At 33.5% G+C, this 18,885-nt stretch overlaps 2 protein-coding genes and 1 long non-coding RNA gene across 8 annotated transcripts; all 3 read left to right on the forward strand.

Annotated features, from left to right (window-relative positions):
- Positions 1 to 1,109: 1,109 nt before the first annotated feature.
- Positions 1,110 to 8,374, forward strand: LOC123214230 (kinesin-like protein KIN-5C). Its single transcript, XM_044634014.1, has 23 exons — positions 1,110 to 1,312; positions 1,412 to 1,541; positions 2,140 to 2,298; positions 2,398 to 2,747; positions 2,827 to 2,965; positions 3,084 to 3,181; positions 3,266 to 3,422; positions 3,740 to 3,809; positions 3,918 to 3,994; positions 4,173 to 4,226; positions 4,335 to 4,415; positions 4,493 to 4,604; positions 4,679 to 4,765; positions 4,844 to 5,019; positions 5,140 to 5,301; positions 5,444 to 5,551; positions 5,867 to 6,025; positions 6,101 to 6,184; positions 6,268 to 6,473; positions 6,560 to 6,661; positions 6,939 to 7,048; positions 7,299 to 7,450; positions 7,888 to 8,374. The coding sequence occupies exons 1-23, from the start codon at positions 1,254 to 1,256 to the stop codon at positions 8,083 to 8,085; spliced, it is 3,030 nt and encodes a 1,009-aa protein (XP_044489949.1). The 5' UTR covers positions 1,110 to 1,253; the 3' UTR covers positions 8,086 to 8,374.
- A 1,919-nt stretch (positions 8,375 to 10,293) lies between these two features.
- LOC123207841 (pentatricopeptide repeat-containing protein At2g33760-like) lies at positions 10,294 to 14,397 on the forward strand. 6 transcript variants are annotated; one of them, XR_006500670.1, is made up of 4 exons: positions 10,294 to 12,360; positions 13,194 to 13,641; positions 13,708 to 13,777; positions 14,063 to 14,397. XR_006500670.1 is itself a non-coding variant. In XM_044625443.1 (2 exons), exon 1 carries the CDS (start codon positions 10,435 to 10,437, stop codon positions 12,340 to 12,342), a length of 1,908 nt encoding a protein of 635 aa, XP_044481378.1. In that variant the 5' UTR covers positions 10,294 to 10,434; the 3' UTR covers positions 12,343 to 12,365; positions 13,194 to 14,397. The 6 variants fall into 6 exon arrangements, 2 of the variants coding, with proteins under 2 accessions (XP_044481378.1, XP_044481297.1); XR_006500559.1 differs by having other exon boundaries at positions 13,194 to 13,777; XR_006500615.1 differs by having other exon boundaries at positions 13,708 to 14,397.
- Positions 14,398 to 15,374: 977 nt separating this feature from the next.
- On the forward strand, positions 15,375 to 16,694 carry LOC123195038. The gene is made up of 2 exons (XR_006497376.1): positions 15,375 to 15,868; positions 16,320 to 16,694. It is a non-coding gene; the product is annotated as an uncharacterized LOC123195038 (long non-coding RNA).
- Positions 16,695 to 18,885: the final 2,191 nt, after the last annotated feature.

Here is an 18,885-nt window from a genome sequence, read left to right on the forward strand (position 1 = left end):
TTATTTTATTATTAAGTTCAAATTTTGTGATTTTATTTCTATTGCACAATTACATATATTTCATAATTATATTATATATTGTGATTATTACTATACTTTAATTAATGTGATATTAATTTTTGAGAATATTACTTTACCCCTATTGTCAAATATTATTTTACCCCAAATATTATCTAATGTCTCTAATACTCTTTATTATAAAATATCATTTCATAATTTATTATTATAATAATTACAAAATACCTTTTATAATTTTTATTAATTTAATTTTTACACACAACTCTAAATTTATTATATAAAACACCACATAAAATTATATTATCAATAAAATAATAATGATTGAAGTTATAGTACGTATAAATATCTCAATATTATAAACTTTTTTCTTCTCGTTCAAAATTCTGATCACAAACTTTGTTTTTCTCTTAGATAATAAATAAAATTGTATATGTTAATAGATAAAAGAAAAGATATAATTTATATAAAATAAAGTAAAGATAGTTTTGGTATTTTTTTGGTTATTTAGGGTATTTTCATTTAAATCTTTTAAAATATGAGTATTTTCGTTTAAACTTTAAAATTAGAGATAAATTTACTTATTACCCATAAAAAATGGGTAAATTAATTAATTTCTCTTGTGTTTTCACCGAACCTTGGGTGGAAATAATCTTTTGGTCTTAAATAAAATGATATTTTATCTTAAAAATGATAGGAGTAGGATAAAATAGTTGCAATCACCCTTCAAAATCAAGAGTAACATTATATTTTTGTCCTAAAAGTTTAAAATCTATAAAATTATAACAAAAAAATAATATTTACATCTTTTTAAGACTTAGGTTTATTTCTACATTTATAAAGGAGTAATATCATATATATAAATAATATAATATTATTATATGATTAAATAGTTAAAAATTAAAAATAAACTAATACTTAATTATATAATTATATATCACTATTTACATATAAAATTATATATAAAAGTTGCACATATTTTTATTTGTTTCCAAAAACACCCATCAACTAATTTAAAATGGCGTAAATCTACACCGCACGATCCCACACCCTAAATATCAACCCTCCGATAAATAACCTGCGAGCGGCTCCTAAAAATTCAAATTATCTCCCCCACCCCGCTCTCATTTCAGACTTCATAGTGCACAGAGATTAAGTAAGAGAGAGTTTTTGAAGTGGATCTAGTAAACGCAAACACCATAGGCCGGGGTAATTCACCTTCTAATCCTCGATTCAAAATGTCCGGTCGCCACGATAAAGAGAAAGGCGTGAATGTGCAAGTGCTTCTGCGTTGCAGGTACACTTATATGATCGTGTGTGTGTGTGTATCTGCTTTTTTAATTGCCAGGTATTAACACGATTGGTTTTATTTGTGTCGTTTTGACTGGTTTTTCAGGCCGTTTAGCGACGAAGAGTTGAGAAACAACGTGCCGCAAGTTGTGACTTGTAATGAGTACCAGAGAGAGGTCTCCGTTTCGCAGAATATCGCCGGGAAGCAAATCGATAGAGTTTTCATTTTCGATAAGGTACTTTCAATAAACATTATTGAACCTTTTCTTTTTGTAGAAAATATGGTTAGAAATTCCCGATTTGAAATCTTTAATTGTGTGTACCGGTTTAATTTTTTATTTTGTTGTAGAGAGTTTAGTGAATTCGAGTGATTTCCTTGTATCTTATTTTGATTTTTCCAAAATTAGTACAAGCAATATTGTTAGATGTTTCTAAAACATTGTAAGGCTTACTATTAATAGAAACATAAAGTTCTTGGTCAATGCTATAAGGATTTCCTTTATAAATAAATCTTTTGAATCAGAAGCATGTACAAATGTTAAAACATTGTGCATTTTGTTTTATGTTGCTGTTAAACTCGTACATTAACTAAATATCCTTACCTTTTTGGGCAAATGTTTATGTGGGTTATGATTATTATGCATTTTACTGCACTAAAATTTGGACTTAGACTTGGCAGATTAATGTTGATGTCTACATGTATATGCTTTTTGATGATTATGCTGTTATAGTGTCTGCTGCATTCTGATTGGTTCCTGTAACTTTAATTGAAGTTCAAACTTCAAAGGGTCTTTTCTGTGGTAGACGCTGAAGTTGTGTTAATGATACCTGTAGGTTTTTGGCCCTTCAGCCCAGCAAAAAGATTTATATGAACAAGCAGTGGTTCCAATTGTTAGTGAAGTTTTAGACGGTTTTAACTGTACCATTTTTGCTTATGGTCAAACTGGTACTGGGAAAACATTTACCATGGAAGGTGAATGCAAAAGGTCAAAGGTATTATATGTGTGACTTGTGATTATATTATTGGGTTTTATCTTTGTGATATTTTTTCAATGAATCTTATACTTATTTTTGTCATATGGAATGGGACAGAGCGGCCCCAATGGAGAATTGCCTGCAGAAGCAGGAGTCATACCCAGAGCTGTTAAGCAGATTTTTGACACACTTGAGAGCCAGAATGCAGAGTATAGTGTGAAAGTTACTTTCTTAGAATTATACAATGAGGAGATCACTGATCTACTTGCTCCAGAGGAAATCTCAAGGATTCCTTTGGAGGAGAAACCAAAAAAGCAGTTGCCTCTTATGGAGGATGGGAAAGGTGGAGTACTTGTAAGAGGTTTGGAGGAGGAAATTGTGACAAGTGCAGGTGAAATATTCACTCTACTGGAACGGGGATCTGCAAAACGCAGAACTGCTGAAACTCTTTTAAATAAACAATCAAGGTAACCTTGTTGGTTTCTGTTATGTGCAGAATTAAAATCAAATTTCCTTCTATAATCAAGGATTTGCCTTGTATTACAGTCGGTCGCATTCTCTCTTTTGCATCACAATACACATAAAGGAAGCTACCCCCGAGGGTGAAGAACTAATTAAATGTGGCAAACTTAATTTAGTTGATTTAGCTGGCTCAGAGAATATATCTCGTTCTGGTGCTAGAGAGGTATATGGAACTTAGCTTCATTGTTGGCTTTACTAGGGGGTTTTGGTTATACTGTAGGAAGGTCACAGTTGAAATTCAAGCTGAAATTACTGATACATGGTATATTATTATTAAATAGGGTCGTGCAAGGGAAGCTGGTGAAATAAACAAAAGTTTACTTACTCTTGGGCGAGTCATTAGTGCCCTTGTGGAGCATCTTGGCCATATACCATACAGGTTTGAACTACCTTCTTGAGCTGTTCTGGTGTAGAAATAATTTCACTCCTACTGAATGAAAGTATATGATGAATTTTCATATAGGGACAGCAAGCTTACTCGGTTACTTCGTGATTCACTTGGGGGAAGAACCAAGACATGCATTATAGCTACAGTTTCTCCTGCTGTTCACTGTCTGGAAGAGACCTTAAGTACACTGGATTATGCCCACAGGGCTAAGCATATAAAAAATAAGCCAGAGGTTTTTTTCTTGTCATACATAGTTGTTTACTCAGTTTCACGAGGTTTAAAGTGTTCTTTTAGAGAAAACAAAAGTTCCTGGGAATTAACACCAGAAAGTCACATATTAGAAGACCTTTCTGGCAGATTTAAAAGTGTTGTTGTTTGTTTCACTTAAATGGTGGTACTAAACTATATCTTAGCCAATTCCTTTGATTTATTACCTATCATATGTTGCCATGTATATTGAAAAACAATTTTTGTCATATATGGTAAAACTAGTGGCAGTTTGTTGGAAGCATTGTCTCCAGTTCATTCTTTGTTGTTCGTTGCTTGTAGGTTAATCAAAAATTGATGAAATCAACTCTTATAAAGGACCTCTATGGTGAAATTGAACGACTAAAGGCTGGTGAGATGCTAAATTTTTTCGTGATTTTGTGTACAAAAATATATGCAAATGACTGTACTATGTGCATGATTGTTATTTTGCTTGACTATCTTTTAACATTGTCTTAAGAGGTTTATGCTGCTCGTGAGAAAAATGGTGTCTATATCCCGAAGGACCGGTACTATCAAGAGGAGAGTGAAAGGAAGGTAGTGCATGATTTCTCTTGTTTTTCCTGTCCCATAAGTTTGGCTAGCATTGCTTAAAGCAGTGAATATCTATAGTTGACTGTTAGAGTATTTGTTTGCCAAGTTATCCATTTTTTATCTTATAATATTGGACAATAATGTGCCCACATCACTCTATGTTTTCTTTTTGTGTGTTCAGACAATGACCGATCAGATTGAACAAATGACGGTTCAGTTAGAAAATTATCAAAAGGTTAGTTTGATCATGTCATTTTATTAATGGCTGTTGGCCCCAATGGTATGCTAATTTATCATATGATATATAAATCGCCTTTTTATCATCTTGGTACTTTGTTAACAGAAACTTGAAGAATTGCAAGACAAATATGTTTCCCAGGTTCGACAGTGCTCTGATTTGAGCTGCAAACTTGAACTAACTGAGGTGGGTTTTTGTCACATTGTTGGGTTACTGTTTTCAATTCAAGCCCAGACTCATATAAACAAGGGAAATTTATGCAGAAAAACTTGAATCAAACCGGTAAATTGCTTGCCAACACTGAGGAAGAAGTGAAGAAGTGTTGGTATGCACTAAAGGAGAAGGATTTTGTTATTTCTGAACAGAGGAAAGCAGGTGTGCATGAAGACTGTCTTCTTCACATTGTTTTGATAATTCTTGTACTAATTTTTGTTTGATTGACTAAACAGAAAATGCTCTGGCTCATCAAGCAAGTGTTTTACAGACTGACTTAGAGAAAGCTCTTCAGGATAATTCATCTTTGTTACAAAAAATTGGTATATAGTTTATGATTCACTTATATTCTGTAAAATTTATTGGTCAAAAACTTGATTTCTTTGAATGTGTTTGTCCAGGAAGAGAAGATAAACTGAATGCTGATAACAGATCGGTTGTTATCAATTTTCAACAGGAGCTTGCTCAACAAATTGGCTCTCTTTGCAGCATGGTGGACTCATCAATGTCACAGCAAAATGAACACCTTAGGCATGTTGAGGATCTCTGCCATTCCTTTTTAGACATACATGATAAGGTACTCTTATATTACTGTTTTCCTGGGAAGCTGTTTCAGTTTACTATGATAGTGTGCATTTAAGATATGTTCATCTCTAACTTGGTGGTCAACTTTCCAATCTTATAAAATGTGCATTAGGCGGTTATTGATATGAAGAAGGAAGTAACAGCTTCAAGGGCTTTGTATATTTCCCACATGGAGGCAATGCAAAATGTTGTCCGTCTGCACAAAGCAAGCTCAAATGCCTGTTTAGATGAAATTTCGGCTCTGGCTTCTTGTAATGCACAATCTATTGAAGATGTAGGTGGTAATGGTTTGAGTTACCTAGCATTATAGTTCCAAATTCTTCTCTTTTTTTTTTTTTTTTCTCATTTAACTGTTTAGCATCATCAATTTTATCATGATTTGGTTCTGTAAATGCAATATTTGGTTTTTTATTCAGTTTCTAGCATCAGAAGCTAAAGAAGCAGCTTCAATATATGATCATCTTCAAACCACACTAACAACTCAACAAGGAGAAATGGCTGTCTTTGCAAGGGAACTGCGTCAGGTATGTGCATAAATCCTTATGTTTTATTTGTTCTGGTATTTTAGTGGGAATGGTTAATCATCTGAGCTTCTTTGGGTCCATACCACCAGCTTCTTTTATTCTTTAAATGTTTTATCTGTTGAGAATCATCTTTACTTGCTCTAAATAAGGGAATATGTGGGGACCAATCTAACATTGTTTACTGTTATTACATTGTTCATCAAGTATAGGATTTTATAGGTAATTTTATTGTCTTCTACTTTCTTACTTCAGCTGAAATATCTTCATCAATTATTTCTACTTATTTGTTTCTTTTTCCTGTTAAATATTCAACAGAGGTTCCTTGCAACTATTGAGAAAACAAAGGACATATCTGAGTACAGTAGTGGATTTATCCAGAAGCTGTTAGAAGAGTCAAAAAGCTTAGAAAATTATGCAGTGCAAGCTGATGAAGTTCAAATAAAGAGCATTGCAGATTTTCAGAAGGCTTATGAGGTAATATTTATACATATATATATGCAGACAGATGTTATGTTGACCTGTCTGACTTGTCCAGGATATCCTCTGCAGGAGCAGACAAAATCAGATGCAGAGAAGCTTATTGCTGATATGACTAATTTAGTTTCAAATCATATTCGTCGTCAAAATGACTTGGTTTGTCAATGCTTTTCTTTCCTTTTTCCCCTTATTATTTCTAATAATATAGAGTGAAGATGAACTGATGGTGGAGGAGACAGGTGGGTGCAAGGCTTGTTGAATTCAGAGAAAGTGCTGCTGCAAACAAGACATTTTTAGATGGTCATGTTACATCAATGAAGGGTATCACGACAGATGCTAAACGAAAGTGGCAGGCGTTTTCTATTCAAGCAGAAAATGATGCCAAAGATGGTGCTGATAATGTTTCTGCCAAACATTGTCGTATGGAGCTACTTCTACAGCAATGGTAAGTTCATTCCTTCACTGTGAATCTGAATCTTTTTCCAAATCCTGCATTATGACTTTTTTTTTTAAATTCTTTGGTTGCTTCAGTGTTAGCACTGGTGAATCAGCCTTTAAACATTGGAGGAGGACCTGTGAAGTGGTGAATGAATCAGGGAGTAAACATGTCCTGGCATTGGATTCACTTACCAGGTCAGTTGTCAGCAGGCTGTGTTGGTTCCCTCTTTAGTAAAAAGATAGTTGATAAAGTCTTTTTTATGTAGACTTAAAGTTCCATTCCCTGTTGGATTTTAGAAAATTGGGCCTACTATCTATTTTCATGAACTGTTGCAGCCTAAATTTAACGGATACTACTTATAATTAAGAGAAGCCTCGCAGTTGTTGAAGCAAGCATTACTGTGTTTTTTGATTGTACTACGGTAATTCTCTCATATCCACTTCTCTAGAATAACTATCTAGTTAATTACAGGAATGCTTCTGATAGCAATGAGCAGAATGATATTGAGGTTGACTTAGCTCGGGTGGCTGCAGAGCAAGATGTGGCCAAAAACAGTGAAGACATCCTTCAGCAAATTAATTGTGAGTTTTATCTTGCTCGAGTTTATCAATCCAAAATCCTGTTTTTAGTGCCTTTAAATTTTTGGGAATGTAATTTAAGTTAATCATTAAAAAAAATTCTACCATGAAGCAGGCTTGCTTCGAGAGTTCCAAGTAGCTTTAATTATTTGGTAAAATTTCCAGGGAGATAGATTAACTTTTTATGTATCTATTGTATGTCATCCATCAACCGGGGGGAGTGTGATAGGTTTGCATGTGAAACTTGCTACAGGCACATCACAGCAGGAGCAGACTTCTATTTCTGGAATATTGGATGGTGTAAAGGCTTATGAGAAAACACTTTATCAATTCCGAGGAAATCATGCAGGGCAAGCTGCATCCATTAATGAGAAGGCACAAGAAACCTTCCAGCAAAGATACATGGTAGGCTTTTTAACTAAGTATCAACCTTAGGAGGTGGCTAATTTTGTCATTCATCGTGAGTGGCAAACTTGTGTAATAAACACTTCTAGTCTCCATTTTTACAAAGAAAATGAAAGATTAACAGCAAAATATAAAACAAAAACTGTTGGATAACTATGCTTTCTCTGCACTCATGCGATTTTGAAAGCCAAACATGGCTAACTTTTATGTTCCTATTAATCTGTTTTCTAGCTTTGTAATTTTTGCAGCCACATGTCGTATGCATAAGGATGACATCTGAGTGAAAACATTTACTGCATTAAGATGATTTATGTAGTATTTGCTGAAATAGTTAGGTTTTGTTGAATTGATTTTAATCATTTTACATTAGATATTTTACTAGAAATAATGTTTTTGAAAATATTTGCATTTAATTTTGTTACTCTTGATTATTGCAGGATTATGAGCCCACTGGTACAACTCCAACAAGGTGTGAATTAGAGGCTCCTAGTAAGGTGGCTATTGACTCGTTTCGAGCAGTGCCAATGGAATCTCTTATAGAGGAGTTTAGAAAAAGCAATTCATACGAATTGTTTGAGGTGAAAAGATTAAAACCATCTCTCATACCACGCTCGCCACTCACCCAAATCAATTAAGACCAGGTGAGGTCCCATTTATTTTTGTGCAAGTTAGAATTAAATTTGTATCTGTATCATCAGTGTAAACTGCTACAGTAGCTCCATTTGGATACAGAAAGAAGGTGGTGGTGGTGGAGTTTGAAGAAGGGTGTAGTAATTAATGAATAATCCCATCTTGGGATTGAGTCTTATGGTTAAAACTGAGCGATGTAAATCTGAGGTAGACTCCATCTACACTTGGGGTTTTAATTTTTATTGAAGAGTACTGCATGTCTTGAGCAATTTATCAATATTTTGTTGGCTTGAAGTAAACATTGTCAATCATTCCTGTGATTATTTTGAATCATTTGGCTGCTCTATATCTCAGTTGTTATATGGAGTTTGCCGTCTAATATTTGGGCAGATAATTTAAATACAAATTTGACTTGGCATACAAGAAACTTTGCTTCCCTTTAGAATGTGACTGGGCTGTTCTATCATTGTAAACAAATCAAGAAAAAATTTTTAATTTGTTGTATTTGACTATGTGAGATGGGCATAAGACAAATCAAAGAAAAATTGAGTGAAGTTTTGAATAGTGAGTATTAAAATTACTGTGTAAGATGTAAGATTTCTTTTTGATGATTTTGTTGTTTGATAACAAAGGCTTCATGTTAACAACCTTTGAGCAGGGAGAGGGCCATGGATTGAAAAAATTGGAAAAGTGACTAATTTATTCTAGGTCAAATCATAGTAGAATTGACTTCCCAAATTCGAAATTACAGCTTCTATCGTCATCACTGTTCAAGCAACCACTCTTGGCTACCGTCTTCAACAACCATCAATGACATCTCAATAATCTTTCTTTCTCTTTTCTAAAACTTTGAATAAATAACAAATTTGTTGCTAGATATAGGGTTAGTTTCAGTTATCTCAAAAGTTTAAAAAGATGTCACACTTTGATAAACACACGGAGATGGATGAAGTAAATGGATGGTACAAAATTCATCCTTTGTAAAAAAGGACGAAAGACTTATTTTCACTTAAGGTTTAATGAAACATTAAATTGTTAATTTTTTAAATTGAAAAAAATATGAAATAAAATTGTATTATTTTTAATATATTATTAATTAAATGATGATTATATTTATGAAACTAACTAATTTTATTAATTTTAACACTTCACGGATAAGAGTTTAAGTTTTTAATAGTAATAATACTAATTGAGGTTTCAACAAACCTTGGGAGGGAATAAGTCTTTTGGCTTTGTAAAAATCCATCTAACATAAAAATCATTTGACACAAAATAATTATTGAAAATATATGACAATGTAGAAAGACAAGAAGATAAAAAACATGGTATCCCAGACACCACCCCCCTTTCTTCCTTTGAAAATACCATTATCACAATCTACAAACAAATTGTCTTGTCATTCAAACAACCATTTGTTACCATTATACAACTACCACCCTTTGCTATTATCAATAATAATACTGTCACTCTCTCCTTTCATCAACAATACCACTGTTGTAATCCACGAACAAACTGTCATTACATTCAAATAATCATTTGTTACTATTGTTGATAATTTCATCATTATTATATGTTATCATAGATAACACTATCACTACCATCCTTTACTTCTATTAATAACATCATTGTTGCAATCCACAAACAAATCATTATCGCATTCAAACAACTTTTGACCGAAATCAATAATCTAATGTACAATTTAATCACACAAAAACCAAGTTATTAGAGGCAACAAACTCGGAGGAGAATGAAAAAGTTCTTAATTTGGAGGAGGAGATGTGGGAACAGTTTCATGGAGCTCGATTTCATTGGATCATCGTTTTGTGTTCGAAGATTGAAGATGAAGATGAAAAGAGGTTAGAGTGTCAAATATGTGGTGAGATAAAGATTGAAGAAGGAGGAAGAAGAGTTGTGATGATGGTTGGGTCTGAACTATGAAGGCTTTTCATAGTTAACTGAAATTGATGGAAGAAAAAAGGTACCACTGTCACCAAAATTTGAGAATAAGAAGTTTTTTTTAAAAAAATATTTATTATTTTTAATATTATAATTAATATTTAAAATTGAAATAATTTTTTATTTTTAAGGTGAAAACTTATCAATATGGGAAATTAAAATTCTTTCTATGAATCATCAAATTAAGCTTTGTTCTTTGTATATTAAAACCTTTCATAATAAAGTTCTTTTATAATTTATTTCCGTATAAAGCCCTCCCAACTCCTAACTCAAAAATAAAAAGATTAAAATGAAAAATGGTTGATGAGTTGAAATATTGGCCAATTGTTTATGGCCGTTGAAAGAGGGTTTTATACTTGTTCAAACCTTTATTACACATTCGTCAGACTTGATGCCTCATGATTCTATTAAAAAATTATTCGAACTTCCTCGTCTCTAGACATGGAAGGCTTCGTTTTTTCTCAGCTTCCACTGTTGTTGCCATGACAGAAACCCTCTGCCAGTCTCAATTTCATGAAGAAACATCCCTAAATCAACATACCCATGTACAGAAGCCATCCCACTGTCAGTTTTCGCTCTCTTTAGACCCTAAGTTTTATATTTCTTCACTCCTTAGCTGCAAAAACATCTTTCAAGTCAGACAAGTTCATGCCCAAGTCGCTGTTAATGGTGTTCTCCTTAACCCCATTGTTGTAAACAAACTACTTTACATATATGCCCAACATAAAGCTATAACCGATGCTTTTGCATTGTTTAATAGGATGGGAGTCCGAGACTCGTTTTCTTGGAGTGTAATGGTTGGTGGGTTTTCTAAAGTTGGTGACTTTATAAACTGTTTTGGAACTTTTAGGGAGTTTATTAGATGTGGCATGAAATTAGATAACTATACTTTGCCTTTTGTAATAAGGAGTTGCAGAGATAGGAAGGATCTTGTAATGGGTAGATTGATTCATGACATTGTTTTGAAATCGGGGTTGAATGTAGATCACTTTGTGTGTGCTGCTCTTGTTGATATGTATGCAAAATGTGGTGCTATTGATGATGCTAGCAAAGTGTTTGATAAAATGTTGAACAGGGACCTTGTGACATGGACTGTGATGATTGGTGCATGTGCGGAGTGTGGAAACGCTAATGAATCATTGGTTTTGTTTGATAGGATGAGAGAGGAGGGTGTTGTGCCGGATAAGGTATCTATGGTGAGTGTTGTTCATGCTTGTGCAAAATTGGGAGCTGTGAATAAGGCTAGACTTGTGCATGAGTTTATAAATCAGAATAAATTTCCTTTGGATGTGATTTTGGGGACAGCGTTGATTGATATGTATGCCAAGTGTGGTAGTATTGATTCTGCGAGGGAAATCTTTGATAGGATGCAACAAAAGAATGTAATTACATGGAGTGCAATGATTGCTTCTTATGGGTATCATGGCCAGGGAAGAAAAGCTCTTGACTTATTTCCTATGATGTTGAGTAATGGGATATTACCGAACAAGATCACCTTTGTCTCACTGTTATATGCTTGTAGTCACACAGGTTTAACTGAAGAGGGTCGTCGCCTTTTTTCTTTGATGTCAGATGATTATGGTTTTGAGCCAGATGTGAAACACTATACTTGTATGGTTGATCTCTTGGGGCGTGCTGGTAGACTTGATGAAGCCTTAAAATTGATAGGAAGTATGAAGGTTGAAAAAGATGAGGGGCTGTGGGGTGCTTTGCTTGGAGCATGTAGAATTCATAAGAATTTAGACATGGCAGAAATGGCTGCAAAATCCTTACTTGAACTACAACCACAGAATCCAGGGCATTATGTTCTACTTGCCAATATCTATGCAAATGCAGGTCGGTGGCAAGATATGGCAAAGACAAGGGATTTGATGACCCAGAGGAAATTAAAGAAAATCCCTGGTTGGACTTGGATTGAAGTGGATAATAAAGTTTATCAGTTTAGCGCTGGTGATAAGACTCATCCTCTTTCAGAGGAGATTTATGGAATGTTAAAGACCTTGAGTAAGAAGTTGGAGTTGGCTGGTTATGTACCTGATACAAATTTTGTGTTGCATGATGTTGCTGAGGAAGTTAAGCTTGGAATTTTGTATACACATAGTGAAAAGTTAGCAATTGCGTTGGGCCTTATTGCCACACCTGAAGGAACTCCAATCAGGATTATGAAGAATCTGAGGGTTTGTGGTGACTGCCACACATTTACTAAGTTTGTTTCAGCTGTAACAGAGAGGGTGATTGTTGTTCGAGATGCAAACCGGTTTCACCACTTTGAAGCTGGGGCCTGTTCATGTGGAGATTATTGGTAAACAGCTCAATTTACATTGGTGAGGTCACTTTTTCTTCTCTCTATACTAAGAACTCATTTTGGAAATTTATAAAATTTTTGTTATCTTAAATATCTAGGCAGCATAATAACATGTTACTACAGATATTAATCTCTCCTCCAACCATAGATATTGGTAGAAAATGCATGATGGCCTGCATTGTCCCTTTCATGATCTGATACCCATTTTACATCTTATCTAAGTGTTGTTTGAGCGGATACTCTGAAAGAGACTTTAGTTTCTAGGCTTATTGATTAAGGGAAAGAGTGATGTTCTTTTTGGTACACAAGTGATCTAATTTTCTACTCCTAAAGACATGTAGCAGTGTAAAATTATAAATTGCCTGAATTTGGTCTCTTAATTAATTATTAGATTTTTGAAAATCAATTTAATAGAGATACATTGAGGTTAATTCAAACTGACATTGCATCAATGATCTGATGGATTGTTCTTTATATAACTGCTGAATTATTAGATTATCTGTTAATAGATATTGTATATTTATTTATTGATTGAGATTGGTTTTGCACAGAGTCTTCCATTTTTAGATCGAAAATTTACTAATTGCATTGGAATGTGCCAGTATTCTTTTGACGAGGATTAAGGAAAAATTAAAACACTGTTGTTTAGCTTGTGCAAATGCATCTAAAATATTACATTGTTGGCTGTTCTGCTGTTAATGACCAACTTTATATACTCTGAAATCTGACAAAAAACTTCTCTTTTTGTTTTCTTTGTTTGGGAACCTCTGTCATTTTTAAACAAGGCTTGTAAAATTTACTTAATATATGCTTGTATAACTTAATTGATGCTATGGTGTTGATATCATGCAGTCATTTTTGTAATTTGGTTCTGTCAGCTGCCTTCTCCACTGCCCAAATGGCATTGACCAATGACACAGACATCATTGTTGGCTTGGTCTTCTTTCCAGATTTTGCCGGTGTTCATGCCAGAGTTGCCATGTCTCTTGTTTGGGCGCAAACCACCTGAAACTCTCAAGATAATGAAAGTCAGCCTGGTTGAATTTCCTGGCTTGAGAGAGTAGACTATTCTTATGCTGTGCTGCAACATACTTCTAGTTCTTTCAGTCCTGTTCGCAGCCATCTTCACTCTGCTGAGCACCTTTTTTTTCCTCCTTTCAGGAGCCCTATCAGTTGGGGTCTTTTTCAGTCTCAGGTAAAAGGCAGGGACAATCTCTTGGTTGGTTTTTTTTACCATCAGAAGTGAAGACTATATCCTGGCAAAGGCTTTTTGACATGATGTCTCCACTTTACAGAAGAGGTAACATATCTGAAGCATATTGAAGAATCATGAGATTCATCAACAATTTGCAATTCATTTTTGCAGCCCTAGGCTGGCAGATTCTTTGGCAACAACTAGCAAGAGTTCTTGTAAATAAGGGAAGCAGACACTTCAAGTAAATGGCTTCTATTTACTATTTATGCTTTGCCTTGATTATTTGTCAAGCCATATTGTACTAAAAAAGAGAGCCACATTGTGATTTTAATAAGAAACAATAACTTCTACTTTCAATTTTGCAGTAAAGACAATTTATATATGATTAATAGTGGTAATTGTGTGAATATATATTACAACTGAACTTGCATATTTCTTAAGATACATATAGTTTGAAGTTATATGACATCAGAGATTCCCTTTTAGGTTTTGATAGAGCTCTAATCACATTAGTGTATTCATGCAGGCACAAAGGAGGAGAAAAAAGGGGACAATTAGTGGGTGAGTCAAGAGAAGAACTGGCCCAGGGAAATTTCAAAAGCACTTGAGTAGGACTGCGTAGCTGAATGTGATTGGGGGGTTGAGTAAAACTGTTAGGATAGAGAATAAAAGAGTATGAGAGAATAGTGAATCAAGAGGCATCTGGATATTTTTGTGATGGTTTATCCTTGTGGAGAGAACTGGCCTCTCCAAATGCCAGTGTTTCCATGGTTTGTTTCATCGGTAGAGATATTCAATCAATTTTGCTGTAGTTGTAAAGACGATATTCAGTCATTATAGAGATATTCTCCATCATCTTCATGTCTTCAGCTGTTCCCTAACTTTACAAATTTGCTGTAGCTTAATTTACGTTTGCCTTTGTATTTTGCTCCGTATGTTTTCTGCATTATTCTGATTATCAAATTCCCCTGTCAATATGTTGAGATTAACTCCTTGCTACGTTGCTTGAGAGGTGTGGAGAACACAGGATGATAGCAGATTGTTGGCCTGGGTGTATACTGCAAAACAAAAGAAAAGTCGTACAGTTTTTTTCGTTTTCCTTTTCCTCAGAGAATTATCATTTGCAGCATAATTTGTAAATCAAGCTCCAGACTTTGACTTCAATACGTATCTTATCAAAACAGGATAAACCTGTAAGTAGGATGAAGGCGGGGCTGCACTTTCTCTCTTGTACAATAAGCAAATCTATTTATTCTTTTTTTAATTATCATTATGATGGTTGCATATTTCTCATAATTCTAAGAGTTGCCTTCTCACTCTGCTTTGATAGTCAACTCTTAGGTTCTTTTTAAGAGTTACTGGTACCATTAAAATGCTGGATAGTTCTATATAATACTTGTATTCTCATGATGAACCCTTAACTCATTTCAGATTATAATTTGTTTTCAATGTCTGACTAAACACAATTCTTTCAAATTTGTTCACAGCCTTGCGGGTAATTTCAAGTTTTCGGACTTGATTTATTATTTATATTTATGCTCTTTTTAAAGCAAAAGCTTAAAGGGTTACCACTAAAGTATGTACATTCTATACCTGATAATTAGAGTAATACTTAGCTTGAAAAATTTCATGTTCATGATAATTTTATTTCAAAATTGACAATACATACTACCTCTTCTGAAATAAAGTTGAACAACCGCATTAGAATCTTCATTTTGAGTTTCAAAAGTGAGAATTCATTTCTTTGTAATTGAAAAAATTGCTTACACCAGTAATGTGCCAAAGTTTCAAATTCTTGCATTTGTTGGGATAAGGTGCTGCTTGTAAATGCTAGCATTACATTCAACCTTCTCATTCATAACATCTTCGTTTTCGTTCTTACTCATATGTTATTTGTATAAACAGAAAATCTAGTGGGAAAATCTGTTTGGATATTTTGAGTATGAAAATTAAGTTTCACATTTGTTACATCAAAATGCTTCAGAGTAGTCAATGGAATTTGGTTTTACAATCTGCCTGAATGTGATGAGGTTGAATATCTCTTTAGTAGGTAAAACATTGTTCTTATTGCTGCTTCTATGTACTAATGGAAAATTCTGAAAGTATGAAATAGTGAAGCTGAACAAATTTGAAATATATGGCAGAAAGCTTTTCCATGAAAGATGTCAAGTTGGGCATTGTTGAGCCTCTCTTGTCCCAAAAGAAAGTTCAAATGGTAAGATTTTTCTTCACACTTTTAAGCTTAACGCCTTGCCCTTCCGACGTCAGATGTGAGACAACACAACAAATCTCCCCATCCCTCAATCTGGAATCTCTCCTCCTCACACATCAGGTATTGCCTTTGGGTTTTGAACAACATATGGGGAAAGAGCGTTGTTTGTGAGATCTCTTCATTTACATGGGGGGTTAGCAGGAGTTTTTATAATTTTTAGGGCTATTGGGGAACATCCAGGAAAGTATAGTTTTTAGTGCTCTAGTCTCTTGCATTCTATCATCTTTGAAAACCCGAATTTCATAATCAGCAAACTAGGTGCTGAAGGCAATATCAATTTCATCACTCCTATTTCAACAAGCTGCCTCTCAAGCTCACCCATCAAGCAATGACACATTCCCTGTCCACGATACCTTAAATTTCATTTGTTCTAGATCCTATTTCATAAAGTTTTTATACCATTATGAGAATTGTTTATGCATAAAAATACACACTTCTTGATGATTAGTATCTTGCATCTCTTCACATAACCTTTTTTTTTTTTTTTTTGTTGAACATGTCCTTTTGACAGTCCTCCCATCTTGAAGAAAAATATTAGCAGTTGGCCAAAGCTTCTTGCCACCCACAGAGAGCTTCAAAATTGTTGATTATAAACACCTTACTGCAACATTTACAATTGATCCCGTTACTGCTTATCCACCTTTCCACCAAAGTTCCCACTATTTCACTCCGGTGCCCTTGCCATCACCATTTTCCTTTCAATCAACTCAGACATAACTGTTGGGCTGGCTCGATGGGAGGAGAAGAAACTGTGATGTGAAGAGCTTCAAAGACGAATTAGGATTTGGGGCTCCAACCAATCTTGATAAAGGCCTTTTAATGAGGTTGATTCATGTTCCGATTGAGATGAAATTTCATGTGCAGATTTGTTCTCATCTGTTCTTGATAAACGCCTTAAATTTCATTTTACTCAACTTAAACTTGCTCAAGCTTCGAATAATTCATAAATGAATAAATCATCAAAATTCCTAAATTTCCCAGTTTTCTCAGCAACCAGATAGAAATTAAAATAAATAAATAAAACTAACCAAAATTAGCTTCTAACTTCTCCATCCTCCTCTTCTTTCTTGACTGTAATGTATCAAAAGATGTTGTACAAGACTTTTTGTAGTTTGATTATGAAAGACATTTTTTAAGAACACTTTCAACGATGCAAGCTTTACAGGCTATTCTGAGGAATTAAAAACTGTTGGCCTTTGTATGTTTTGATGAGACAAACAGACCAAGACAAATGATTGCAATCGAACTAACATTATTTATGTGATGACCAAAATTTGTCAAAGTTGAAAAATGCAATATACATACATGAAACACCTGTGCCATCCTTAAAGGGTTGATTGTTCCAGAAGGCCTCAAATCGTTCCACTAAATTTCGACCTCGTTCTCCAAGCAGAAGTTAAAGTAAAAATTGGAATGCATATTCCTTATAACAAAATCTCAACATATATAATAAACAACCTCATTCAAGAAAGCAAATTAAGCGTATGGTAGAAGAAAATTGAAGCCAAAGCTCAGAACACTTGTATCATTTTATGAAGAACATGATCATTCTGAAGATTGTTCATTATTCTGGCAAGATTGGACAATTTCAACTAAACAAGGAGAACCCATTCCCAGTGCAAGAAGACAAAAATACATCCGTTGAAGATTTGAAAAGAAGAACTTCTCAAAGAGTTGAGACTTCTGGTCAGGAACAACTGTTCTATGAGAAGAAACACTCGTAAATTCAACGAAATTTCAGGATGAAAACAACACTTGTGAGTATGTTCAAGGGTTGGAGACATGCAAGTGAAAAAAAAAGGCAAAGAAAAATACATTGAAAGCTATCTAACTTTCATTCAACCACTCCAACATCCTTAAGTCCTTTGAGAGAATTTAGTCCCTCCATGTTCCAAAGCTTATATCTTTGGAGAAAAATTTGTTATTCATTTGTATGATCAATCTAGTAAAAAGCATTTCTCATATATATTCTTTGTACTCTAACTTGGTTGAGTAAAATCTTGAATCAACTATTGTAAAGATGAAATCTCATATAGATCTGGGTGAGATCTTAAAGAAACTAACACAAAAACATAATAAAATTATGTAGAATTAAACCACACAAGATTCTCGCAAAATTGAACATGTATTCCATCAATATAAACTTAACAATTAACATTGATTATTTTGTATTAAGGTTATAAAATATTATATGAAGATGTTAAAACTCTTCTCATTTTCTCGATTGTATGAAGATGTTAAAAACTCTTGTACACATTCATATGTATTTCTATTTCACCATCACTATGTCATTAGGGATTTTTCTTTTTTTTTTATATTAATTTATCATAATTGCATTCCAGGTTGATCAGTACTATGGAAACATTTGCAAATACCATGAATATAACCTGATCAAGCTCAACGAAATCAATACTGAAATTGTAAAAAATATTCAAGTTATTCAAAATGGAGAAGCAAGTTGATTTAATTAAATACCCAGCTCCAGTAAGAACAATATTGACACATACACCAATGATAATAGTGTATTTATCATTTCAAAACAAAATAATAAGGACAAAAAAAGGTCTATCAGATATCAAGTACATGATATGTATACACATAATTAGAAAACAAAAATGTGATCATAATTAATTGTTCATAGTTTGCATATCACAATCATTAATATACCCAATTAAATGTAGGTTACAGGATATCATTTCACTCTAGTATATTGAATCTAACGGCAAGTATGCATAATTCATACTAAATTTACATGTGAACAACCTAGTTAGCTCTCTCTTCAGTCTAAATGCTCTGATGCTTATATGTGTTTTATAATTAAGATTTAATGATGTATAAACATAGTTCTTATTACGAGATATATGGATTATATGTATATATGTAATTACAATCAAAATAATATTTTAATTTTAGTTAAAATATTATAAAATATACATATAAAACTATCATATTAAAAAAATAACAGTCTTGAAATATATGTTATACTATATATATATATATATATAAAAGACGTAAAGACTATTATTAAGTCAACAAATTGTAATTCTCTCGTTAATCTATATATTAAAAGACCTTAA

The sequence above is a fragment of the Mangifera indica genome, chromosome 1 (assembly GCF_011075055.1).
Source record: "Mangifera indica cultivar Alphonso chromosome 1, CATAS_Mindica_2.1, whole genome shotgun sequence".
Taxonomy (NCBI): domain Eukaryota; kingdom Viridiplantae; phylum Streptophyta; class Magnoliopsida; order Sapindales; family Anacardiaceae; genus Mangifera; species Mangifera indica.

Coding starts and splice junctions, on each gene's coding strand:
- LOC123214230 (XM_044634014.1), top strand. CDS start 1,254: ATGTCCGGTCGCCACGATAAAGAGAAAGGCGTGAATGTGCAAGTGCTT. Junction 4,605..4,678: donor TTCTGAACAGAGGAAAGCAG/GTGTGCATGAAG, acceptor TTGACTAAACAG/AAAATGCTCTGGCTCATCAA. Junction 5,302..5,443: donor ATGCACAATCTATTGAAGAT/GTAGGTGGTAAT, acceptor TTTTTTATTCAG/TTTCTAGCATCAGAAGCTAA.
- LOC123207841 (XM_044625443.1), top strand. CDS start 10,435: ATGATTCTATTAAAAAATTATTCGAACTTCCTCGTCTCTAGACATGGA.